The following is a 12606-nucleotide window of genomic DNA, read 5'->3' as shown; positions in this document are numbered from 1 at the left end:
CTAGCTAAATTTCCTAGTAATGGTGTTAAATTTATGTTAATCTCTCAATAATTAATCTTTTTTTTTCCTCTTCCAACTAAATTATGTTTTGTGTTTTCATTTCGGCGTAGAAAATGTTTCCGTTTTGAAACCGGTGTTCGGAGCAGAACGTCGCTAATTGTCATTAAGTAAATGCCATCGAGCATCATTTTTTGTTTTTGCTATTTTACCTGTTTCGCTATATTTCTCTAAAGGCGCTCTCCCCGCTAAAGCTTCGCTCTGGTTCATCTGTCCCTCTGGCGTTTGATCTGAGCTTTCGGCTGCTGCTGCAGCCGGGCCGCGCTGAGGTTTTTGTGCAGCTCGGACCACAAACATACAGTAAACATTTAATTTAATTATACGATACAAATACTTGTGTTATTACATAAACATAAACCTCTAAATATATAGGTGACCCCGACGTTATCCCGACCTGATCTGAAGTCTGCACCACTGTCTTAATAATCAAACTACCTATAATGTTCAGAAAATTTATTATTCGCAATCAAGCTGTTTGCGCACGATTCGGCGCCAAAAACATAAAATACAAACACAAGCAACACACAAAACAGACACACATTGTTGTTACAGTGTTAAGGTGCGGACGCACATGGATCGCTGCTTCGCAGCCTGCAGCAATGCGGCCGCTCTGCTGAAAAGCTCGAACAGAGGGCGCTGGTGACGACTTACCCTCCAACAGATGGCGCTTCATAAAGTACGAGAAGGGCTTCACAAAGGACAAAAGGCTGCTCCAACTGATGGCCATCCGGCTAAGAACACATTCGACAAGACAGCACAATGGAAATGGCAGGCTACTAACCTGCCCGTAGCACCGAAGCCAGTAAGGTGCTCCGTATGGTATACTGAAAGCAACGTATGATACTCTGTTGAAATGGCTCTTGGGCTAATGTTTTTGCCGCCACCGTCCCGATAAAAACAGCTCTCTTCTAAAGCTAGGCAGCTGCACCATTAAGTTGGTTGCGTAGGTTTCGTTGATTCCATCCCAATCAATACCAATCTGGCCCTGAACTCTGGTGCTCATAAGGCCTAGAGTAAACCCTCGCATGGACCTCACTCTCGGAAAGGTACCCATGGGATCACGAAGGTGACTACGTACTACAGCTGACGACAAAGGATTAGAGCTGGAACCCTTATAAGAAGAAACAGCCCGGATGCTATAATCATCCAACCTCAGGACAACCTTACCTACAGCGATATGATGCGGATGGTCACCAGGCGGCAGGACGACAAGCTGAAGGCCATCAACAAGAACGTCAACCGGATCATGCGAACAGCAAAAGGAGAACTGCTGCTTTAGCTAAAGGTTGAGTGCAGCAGCAGCAACGAGAGGATCAAGGAGGACATCCGACTGGCGTTGGGGAACCAAGCAGGCATCAGAGCCGTGATAGAGGAGTCCTGCGTAGAGATAAGAGATCTCGGTATCCCACCATTCGCTAACGAACTGCTTAAAGAGGGCAGGCACAAAGGAGGTGCTATAAATGCCTGGAGTTTGGCCATATAGCGATGAATTGCACAAGCGCTGTAGACCGCTCGAAATGCTGTGTGGTGAGAGTGGCCACAGAGCAGCAACGTGCCAAAATCACCCGAAGTGCTTTCTAAGCAACGAGAGAAATCGGTAAGACATCAAGCACTATGCCGGCAGCAGGCAGCTCAAGATGTATTGAGCCAAAGGGTTGGGGATACCAATGTGGCCGTCGCTATCCTTAGCGAACCGCTAAGGCTGACGGATGGAATCGAAGAAGTCCACAAGGCACTTCGTTAGAGTAAAGATCGAGGAATTCTGGGCTTACAGCTGCTACCTCCCACCGAGCCTGCAGGTATACGAGTTCTCGGAGGTTCTAGACGAGCTATCCGAGGACGTATTGGAGTGGTGATAGCGGTGGTGGGGCTGCCCGTCAACAAACTACTGGAAAGCCTGGCCTCACTTGATATTGCTCTGCTGAACGCAGGAAACGAGCACACCTGCAACCGGGCCGGCATTAGATCATGTATAAACCTGACTCTTGTCAGCAGCTCCCTATAAACGCGATCTGAGTGGAGGCTGAGCGATATCTGTACGGCAAGCGACCACATTGAAATCGGTTGCGAAATAAACACTGGCAGTAGAGCCGACCAGGCAGGGATCCCCAGGCAAAAAGGAGTGGCTACAAAGCTGTATCTTTCAACCCTGTGGAATTTGCCGCAAACAACGTCGCCCCACTGCTAGCGTGGTAATGCCTCTAGCGAGGCGGACAGGGTGGTGGAGGCAGTGCTGCACGCTTTCAATGCGAGCATGGAAAGACGGTACGAGTATAGGAGTGACCACCATCCCGTTTACTAGTGGAATCAACAGATCGCGGATACTCGATGGAAATGCCACACCTCAAGGGCAAATACACAGTTGCTCGCCACAAAGCAAGCGGAAGTGCTTCCTGGAACTTTGGGAATTTGGGGAAGGGCGTACAAGGTTGTAATAAAAACGAGGGGGAACGTTGTGAGTTGCTGCGGACACCGCAACTCTACAGTTATACCCGATACTTAGTCAGTATGGCTCTCCTCCGGCAGACGCCGCTAATATTGAACGACACGACAAAGAGCGCGTGCGAGAGAGACAGAAAATCAGTCTGAGCGTGACTTCGGGCGCTGCGTAGCCAGTGCAAATTGACTTGTTCCTTTTGGGTATAAAAATGATCCGATCTGATCCAGATTCAGCAATCTGATAGATATGGTCATTATCTATGATTCTGCGTTTTTATTTTTCTCGAATCTGCAATATTGTGGATGCAACAGATTTTCGTCCTTTGTGTGGGCGGAAGGGGGTGGGGCGAAATTCTGAGATATACGTCGTATAGTGAGATCTAACAGAAGTGCGGATACCAAATTTGGTTACTCTAGCCTTAATAGTCTCTGAGATTTGTGGATGCCCCAGATTTTCGTCCTTTGCGGGGGCGGAAGGGGGTGTGGCGATTTTTGGACACGAAACGGTCAAGGTCCGATATCACAGGAGTGTGGAAACCAAATTTGGTTGCTCGTCGACACTGTATCAGTTGAACGTTTCGAATTGTCATAAAGTAAATGCCATCGAGCATAATTTTTTGTTTTTGCTATTTTACCTATTTTGCTATCTTTCTCCATAAGCGCTCTCCCCGCTAAAGTTTGGGCTAATTCATCTGTCCCTCTTGCGTTTGATCTGAGTTGACCGCGTTGATGTTTTTAATGCAGCTCCGACCACAAACATGCAATAAACATTTAATTCAATTATTAACAAATTATATACATATTTGTTATCCCCCTTTAAACAAATGGGACAATCTTGATTTTTGTGTGGTTTAAAAGTAAATCGGAAAATGTTTGCAAGTGCAAAAATGCAAGTGCAAGCCGGAGTCTGCCTAATAATAAATACACATAATTCATTTTAAGCTTGTTAGATACCTACACATCTGGTCTGATGAGCTAATGAAGTGGCTCAAAAGGAGTGAAATTTTTGAATAGTTTTTCTAAATAGGTTCTGAGATCCTTGAACTCATATCTTGCAATTGGCAAAACCGACCATGAAACCTGTGTGTTAGAGAGAGACAGAGCGAGAAAGAATGAAATTGTTTTCTTGATTCTGGCTATAATAATTATACGATCTGGTTGAGATTTTACACTCTAGAACATATAGTCATCTTCTACGATTCTGTGTTTTTAGTTTTATACTATCTTTAAAAATGTAGATGCCACAGATTTTCGTCCTTTGTGGGGGCGTAAGTGGGCGGCGCGAAGTTTTGAAATATTTTTGTAGCAGTGACATATCACAGAAGTCTGGATCCAAAACATCGTTGCTCTAGCTCTTATAGTCTTTGAGCACTAGGCGCTGAAGGGGACGGACAGACGGACAGACGGACGGACGGACAGACAGACAGGGCTCAATCGACTCGGCTATTGATGCTGATCAAGAATATATATACTTTATGGGGTCGGAAACGATTCCTTCTGGACGTTACACACATGCACTTTTACCACAAATCTAATATACCCCAATACTCATTTTGAGTATCGGGTATAAAAATTAATGCTCTAAAACCAAAGGCACCGGTCGAAGCAGGTGAAATAAAGAACATTGTGGAGACCCTATTCCCTCGTATTGCACTGGGCATTCCAACAAGACAGATACAGGAGTATGCTGATAACCAAAGGGGTGGCGATCTATCACCAATGCAATTTTGATTGCGCAAGGCTCACTGCACTGTAGACGCACTAACAAAAATAGCAGATGTTACAGCAAAGGCAATCGTAGGCACCTGTTCGAAGGGCGCATCCAAAAAATATTGCATCGTGGTGAAGCTAGACGTAAAAAACGCGTTTAACCCTGCCAGATGGGACGGTATCATACGGGCGCTATCTATTTTTAGAGTTGAAGGTCATCTCATACGCATGGTTCAAGATTATTTTCGGGATCGGGTACTACTGTACGATACAGATGGAGGTACCAAGGGATACGAGGTATGTGGCGGCGTTCCGCCAGCGGTCCTAGGGCCGCTACTTTGGAACACCATGTATGATAAGCTCCGCTGCGCTACAACTGGGCGACAACAAGACGGAGGTAGTCCTGCTGAGCAATCGCACGAAAAAAGAAACAGTGCTATTAGAACGTATTGCATAATGTGCTAATGGCGACCATGCTCTACGCTACAGCGGTCTGGCCTAAGGCGGTCAACACCAAATCATATATGAGAAACATACAAGATTAGGTTAGCATACAAGCAACCTATCAGCTGGGATCCCTGCGCGTAAGCAGTGTATTCCGTACGATTGACTTGTTAGCAAGGGAGGCTACCGAAATCTACTCGCAGCGAGGAGAAGCACTGGCGGCATCAAATAGGGAAGCTATTCGTAGTCGGGCGCGCCAGCGAGTAATGGCCGAGTGGCAGCGAAGATGGAATGGTAGATGGACATACACCCTTATCATAAGAGTCAAAGAGTGGTACACGCGAAGGCATGACTGTCTAAATTTCTGCCTGAAGCCTAAGTGGCCACAGTTGCTTTAAATCGTACCTCCACAGATTTGGCCACAAAATCGATAGAGATTGTCTGCGACGGATCACCAGAGCATGCGAATGCTGGAGGAGGAATGCTGTGGAGGATGGCTGACGAAGGAAAAGCTGCTAAGAGCGATGATGGAGGACACGCGCAAATGGGATGCAGTGGGCAACTTTGCGAGCGTAGTAATTCGTAAGCTACGCGAGGATGAGAGCGTCAGAAGATGGCAAACAGGAGAGGCATAAAGTACCCGCCTGGGAAAAAAAAAAATCATAACAGTGATATTTGACTTTGTACATTACCGGCATTTGGCTGCAGTTCAGTGCAAAGCTCGTGCTCTAAAACAGCTATAGGCCTATATATATGAATCTATATACATATATTTAGGCGAAATCGGTTTCATAGCACAGTGCAATTACCCCGTCATGAGGCGGTTCTGGTTGCCCTTAGATGCTAAGGAAAAGACAGAAAGCAAATTGGAACCGTTTGTTTTTGGTCGCTTGGTTTTTCGCATGGCCCGCGCATACAGGGTGTTATATCGTACCGTTGCAAACTCAAGTAGTGCCCCTGTCGTTTCAGTGTACCTTGACCTTGGGGACCTTCGTGTCCTGCCGGTGGACCCTAAAGAGGGTCTAGTCTTAGAGGGGATTAGTTCCTCCAGCGCTGTACTATATTTTTCACAGTTGGTTTTCCTAAGGTTAATTTAGTCAGGTTTTGTGCTCTCGAATGATAACATCGTGTCTATATACCTGTGGTCAGAGAAGGAGTGTTCCTCTAGTTCCTCCATCTCTTGACTTTATTTTACAGTTTGTGAGACACTTAGGTGAGGTCAATAACCTCCTGTCGATTTTATTATAAATGTGCCGTCGTTGCCCCGATTGCAAATCAATAGATTAGATTTTAGGATAAAGCTGAAGAGTGACTCACCCCTTACATTTGTGTCGGAGCTGCCCCTTTGGGTGTGGTCAGTCTTGCCGTCACAGCCTATTAATAGGCCTTTTGCTGGCAAGCCTGCGAACGTATTTAAGTGCTTTCTTGCAAGAGTGCCGGTGCGGATTTTACCTTCGTTTTGGGCTACAATAAGCTTGTATTCTTCGTCTCAGGAACTTCAAAGTTTTCCCCCACTGTTATGTCGTCGTCCGAGACGACGTCAGCTCTCCTTTAGCTGCCTCTATCGGGGCCAGCCTGGTTCGTCGGTCCCTGTGTCGCCTCAAACTTTCCTATTCTCCTATCAGGAGTTGGAAGGCCTGTGTTGCATCTTTGCAACATCTTGAGGATACACTCTGGTTCATTAACGGTAGTCGGCACCCATATCCTGGCCCTCGGCTACTAGGCCCCTCGCTCCAGTCTACTGCGACGAGCTTCGTCCCTGCCTGACTTCTTTACGGAGCGCTCCTCTTCGCAGGCAATGATTTTGATATTTCCCTGGAACTACTCCATATCTTTGCAGACTGGCGGTGGCCCGGGTTTCTTATCGAGGAGCTCGAAGCAGCGGTCGGCCAACGTCGCTTCATCGGGGAATGGTCAGCCCGGGCAGAGATCAGCATTGGGATCATTCGAACAGGGGGCCTCAGTTAGGCTCCCTGTAGCGCCATTTGGCCTTTAATTTGTATTAGAATAATATTAGGATCGAATTTGATGAAGTCTAGTGTAAGTTAGGCTATACGTGCATACGTATAAACAACATCCAGTTTTCAGAACTACAGCGGTGAATTTTTCGTTTCGCTTTCGCTCCTCACCGTTGCTTATCGCTGTTCATTTTGTTTGGTTTTCGTTTACGCGCCAGCCAAGCGACGCTTTACCCTAAATTAGTCGGGTATATTGATTTTCAGCTCGTTGTCGGGTATATTGGTTTTTACCTTGTTTGGGTACAATTACCCATTATTTCATTGAGTGCCTAATCATTGAATACGATTATTAGAAACGACCTTTCGCCTTCAGTTGCTTGTACTGAGAATCAATATGACCTCAAAAGCCAACAATATCGTCCTTGAAGAGCTGAAGAAAAAGCGCAGTTGCCGTGTCAAAGGCATTCGTTTATTAGCGGACCGTTTAGAAGCGAGGGATATTCCGCTGGTATTGACGGAGCTCGAGTGCAGACTCGAAACGCTGATGCGTCGCATTGACACGGCACGCGAACTTCAAGAGAAGATTGAAGATATAGCCACTGACGATTAATTTGGAGTCAAGTTGGAAGAACTCTCAATTGTCACAAAGGCAAAATTAATGTCTCTCATTTGCGCCTTGAAGACAGCTGATGAGACAAAACCTGCAGTACCAGCTTATGGTGGCCCAACTCGTGCTCGCTTTCCGAAGTTAGCACTGCCTCAGTTCAGCGGCAACTTTTCGGACTTTAAGAACTTCATAGGTTTATTTGAGACTCTGGTTCACAATGACGAAAGCATTCCAATTATCGAAAAGTTCAACCATTTTCTCTCGTGTCTCTCTGGTGAAGCGTTGGGAACAGTAACGGCTTTTCAAGTAACCGAGACCAACTATGAGAAAGCAATGGCTAGCTTAAAACGGGTCTACGATTATGATTGTCTGATCTTTAAAAATCACATTGATGCCCTATGTAGTCTTCCCAAAATGACCCAGCAATCAGCATCTTCCTTAAGGAACCTTATCGATGCCGCCTCATCCATATATGGTTCATTGTTGTCGATAGGCGATGATAAAAAGATCTCGAATGCGATGGTTATTCATCTCGTCTTGAGCAGAGTCGATCCGGTGACCAAAGAGAAATGGGAAGAACAGCTCGATTATGAGAAGCTGCCACTTTGGGCTGATTGTGAAAAGTTGCTTAATCGCAGACATCAGCATCTTTCCGCCGAAAATTCGGACAAACCAAAGCAGGAGCAGAAAGCTGTGCCAAGCAAGCCGCATAATCGGAGCTCATTCGCGTGTTCTACCGCGAATACCAAAAACCAACAATGCAGCTACTGCAATGCGGAAGGCCATTTGTTGACAGATTGCAGTCCATTTGGTCGGCTGGCAGTAATGCAAAGGTTCGAATTCGCAAAAACTGCATCCCTGTGCATCAATTGTCTGCAACAAGGCCACTCTGTAGTACGATGCAAAGCTAAGAAGTTTCAAGTGTGTGGCTGCTCACACCATACCTCATTGCATAGGTACACAGTGGCGAATAAAAGTCTGGCGTTACCATCACCCCCAGAGAATTCTTCTCCTCCTCCCAATCAGAATCAACCTTCCACTTCGCATGCTCTCCATGCGACAGCTATGGATAGAGTTATTCTTGCTACGTCGATCGTATGCGTCCGAACAAATAATGGTGAACATGTTTTGGCCGGAGCTCTGCTTGACTCGGGGTCTCAAACCAATTTTATAACTGAGGACTTAGCACAGCGCTTACAGATCCGTAGGGAGGAGTCGTGTATCAACTTGCTTGGTATTGGGGAATCCAATTCACAAGTCAAGAAAAAGATACATACGGTGGTGAAGTCGCGAATTACTGGTAGTGAGTTTTCGGTCGATTTCTGGATTTTAAGGTCCATTTCGGGGTATCACCCTGATCAAACACTTAACTTGCGTGACTGGAAAATCCCGAAGAACTTACCACTTGCAGACCCATGTTTCTTCAAGCCACAGAAGATAGATATGTTGATAGGTGCAGAAACATTTTTCCGAACTTTTATCTGTTGGTCAAATTAGACAAGGTCCTGACTATCCAACCCTGCAGAAAACGCTTCTCGGCTGGATTGTGTCGGGCGGATACACTCCAAAGGTGACTGCCACCCAAGAAGCGAGGAATTGTTTGAGTTGTCGAGAAGAGTCAGTGATACACATCGACAACACATTACAAAAGTTTTGGTCACTGGAAGAATTGCCGTCTTCTAAAAAGTCTTTATCTCCTGAACACAAGTTATGTGAAGAGCATTATAGAAGCTACTCAGTAAAACTACTTGAAGTAAAACTGCCGTTCAAATCAAATCCCAGTATCTTAGGCAATTCCTTTGAAATGGCTAAACGGCGGTTTTTATCGCTTGAAAAACGATTGTCTCGTGACCCCGAGTTAAAGAAAATGTACTTAGAGTTCATGGAAGAGTACCTCTCCTTGGGTCACATGTCTACCATAGACAACACAATCCCTAAAACTCCACATTATTTCATTCCACATCAATGTGTGTTGAGGCCCCAAAGCACGTCGACCAAGATCCGTGTCGTTTTCGATGCGTCTTGTAAAACGTCCTCTCAGGTGGCCTTAAACGACATCTTGATGGTCGGCCCTACGATACAGGATGAGCTGTATTCGACATTGCTCCGATTCAGACTACACAGGTACGCCTTGACAGCTGATGTCAAGAAGATGTATCGCCAAGTCTGGGTCGCTGATGCGGATAGACAATTCCAGCTCATAGTGTGGAGAAGAGACCCGTCTGAGTCCCTGAGAATATACCAGTTCAACACCGTAACATATGGGACTGGACCAGCCCCATTTTTGGCTATTCGGTGTTTGAAGAGGTTGAGTGAGTCTGCAAAACTCTCATTCCCTAAAGCTGCTGAAGTTATTGACTCCGACTTCTATGTCGATGACATGTTGGTTGCGTAGAGGAGCTAAAGACAATTAAGTCTGATGGTCAATTAAGTCAAACTGCTGGGTTTGAATTGACTAAATGGTTTTCGAACTCACCTGAGGTCACCGCATCCGAGAGCACAGTTAAACCGAAAACGATCTCGGACTCAGAGTCAACTAAGGCGTTAGGAATATCGTGGCTGCCACACGAAGACGTCTTTAAGTTCCAAATTGACACGTCAGTTATGGGTCTCCGAGCGGCAAAACGGAACATATTATCGGTGACATCAAAGCTGTTTGACCCCCTTGGCTTGTTAAGTCCTTTAGTAATTAAGGGAAAGATCCTACTGCAGGAGCTTTGGCTTAACAAGCTAGATTGGGATGAGTCAATTCCAATGAACTTGGAAACAGCATGGAACTTATTAAAAGAATCCTTGGGTCAGTTGGAGAAGATTACCATACCTCGATTTGTGCATACTGATCCCATGTCACCGATTCAAGTCATGCGTTTGCCGACGCATCCATGAGAGCTTATGGAGCCTGCGTCTATATCCGTAGAAAGACTGCAGAAAGTTTCGAGGTCTCCTTGTTGACTGCAAAGTCGAAAGTAGCGCCGCTCAAGACGAAAACGCTCCCAAGGCTTGAGTTATGTGCCGCTCACCTTCTTGCAGACCTTTGTCACCGAATCAAGGTTCCAATTGAAAAAATAGTATACTGGTCAGATTCAGAAGTTACTCTTCATTGGATCCGATCCCACCCTTCGTCGTTGTCAACATTCGTTGCGAACCGAGTAGCGCAGATTCAAGAGTGGTCTTCACCAGCTACGTGGCGGCATGTGCCAACAAAACAGAACCCAGTAGACATAGTTTCGAGAGGTTGTGACGTAGAGGAAATCGTGCAGTCGATCTGGTTTGGTGGACCAGCGTTCCTAAAGTCTGAAGAAGAGAGCTGGCCCAGAAATCCACACTTCGAGCTTTCCGAAGAAGAGCTACAGATGGAAAGTCGGAAGAAATCGGTCGGACTGACCGTCGCGGCCAAGCCAAATTATTTAGTGGATTTAATCGAGGGATACTCGTCACATCTCAGACTGCTAAGAGTGTTCATTTTCGTGTTCCGCTTCATCCGAAAATGCAAAGACAAAAGTCTCAACTTTGAGAAAATTCCGTCATCCGTAGAATACGACGAGGCATTTCTAAAAATATCGAAATAACGCAGAAAAATGAGTCTCAAGAAGATATTGAAAGGGTTCGTAAAGGCACCAAGTTAGGCCCCAGTCTTCAGCGTTTGAATCCCTTCATCCATGAAGAGGCTGGGACTTGATGCTCTTCTTCGTTGTTGCGAGTTGGGGGGCGACTAGTTAACGCTTTGTTATTGACAAAACGTTCGCAGTTTGTGCAGACATACGTTCGCCATCTGCATCAAACGAATTTTCCTGCCGGCCCACGAGTACTCGTGAGTATCCTTAGACAGCGTATTTGGATGGTGAACGCTCAGGCGGTCTGCAGGGCGACAGTTAGGTCGTGTATTCGTTGCTTTAAATGCAAGCCCCTGCTCCAGACCCAAATGATGGGCAACTTACCCGCAGACCGGCTCCGTGCTCTCCGCCCATTTTCAGTATGTGGCGTTGATTTTTGTGGCCCAGTCTTTACGACTCTGAAAATTCGTAGAAGGCCGCGTTATAAGTCCCACATAGCGTTATTTGTCTGTTTTGCGTCCAAGGCGGTTCATTTAGAAATTGTCTCCGATTTGACGACTAATTCCTTCTTGTTGGCATTCCAAAGGTTCGTCGGTCGTCGAGGATGTCCGCAACGCGTGAACTGCGACAACGCAACAAATATCGTCGGAGCAAGTCGCCACTTCAGCGAGCTGCGGAGGAAGATAGAGGCGGAAGCGGACGCGATACGCGAATTCGCGTCAAGAAGCGGGTGCGAGTTTGCCTTCATACCGCCTCGAGCACCGCACATGGGCGGACTTTGGTAGGCCGGTGTGAAGTCTGCCAAGGGCCTACTCCTACGGGCAGTCGGAAGCGCTCTTCTCACCGCAGAGGAGCTGGAGACCGTGCTGGTCGGGATCGAGGCGGTACTCAACTCGCGCCCGGTAGGACCCCTAATCCCAGACCCAAGCGACGGAGACGCGCTGACTCCCGGGCACCTGCTGACAGGCGGGCCGCTAATCGCACCCCCAGCACCCAGGACCCCGGACCAGGAGGGTCTGAGCTGCTTAAAGCGATGGCGGCTTACCTCGTCAGCCAGGCAAATGTTCTGGCAGCGATGGTCCCGGGAGTATGTGCTGGGCTTGCAAATAAGATGCAAGTGGCACCAGGAGGAACCCAACATCAAGGAAGGCGACCTCGTAATCGTCGCCGAGGACAACCTGCCCCCTCAACAGTGGCTCCTCGGAAAAGTGGTCGGAACAACCGCAGGGCAGGACGGAAGGGTCAGAGTGGTCGACCTAAGGACAAGCAGTGGAGCCACGTTCAGGAGGCCAATCCACAAGTTGGCGCTTCTGCCACTGGCTTGAAGCCTTCCAGGCCTTCAACGGGGCCGGTGTAGCGCCATTTGGCTTATAATTTGTATTAGAATAATATTAGGATCGAATTTGATGAAGTCTAGTGTAAGTTAGGCTAGGGCAAAGCGGGAGCGCAATAAAAGCTCGCTCTCTCGCTCTTGGCGAATTCGCCCCGCTTTGCCACCGTAGGTTCGATAGGCTTAAAAGAAATTGTTTGAATATAGAGGGGTCGACAAAATCTATTGAAAACGAACGCACGCACTTATTATTTTTTCGTCGTAAAATACATTAATTTGCAGCCACCCAAAGTTTTCTGTATTTCATATTTAGAAAAACTATTCAAAAATTTCACTCCTTTTGAGCCACTTCATTAGCTCATCAGACCAGATTTGTAGGTATCTAACAAGCTTAAAATGAATTATGTGTATTTATTATTAGGCAGACTCCGGCTTGCACTTGCATTTTTGCACTTGCAAACATTTTCCGATTTACTTTTAAACCACACAAAAATCAAGATTGTCCCA

The 12606-nt window shown here is 46.6% G+C and overlaps 1 protein-coding gene across 1 annotated transcript in view; it reads left to right on the top strand.

Annotated features, from left to right (window-relative positions):
• LOC117189219 overlaps positions 1–12606 on the top strand; it is a 20217-nt gene extending 7611 nt beyond the window's left edge. Inside the window, exon 3 of the mRNA XM_033394279.1 lies at positions 11356–12606. Within this exon, the coding sequence (XP_033250170.1) occupies positions 11356–12126 (771 nt within the window). The 3' untranslated portion in view covers positions 12127–12606. The remainder of the gene's footprint in view (positions 1–11355) is intronic.

The sequence above is a fragment of the Drosophila miranda genome, chromosome 5 (genome assembly GCF_003369915.1).
Source record: "Drosophila miranda strain MSH22 chromosome 5, D.miranda_PacBio2.1, whole genome shotgun sequence".
Classification (NCBI taxonomy): Eukaryota; Metazoa; Arthropoda; class Insecta; order Diptera; family Drosophilidae; genus Drosophila; species Drosophila miranda.
Note: the sequence above shows the minus strand (reverse complement) of the source record. Positions and strands in the feature narration are given on the sequence as shown.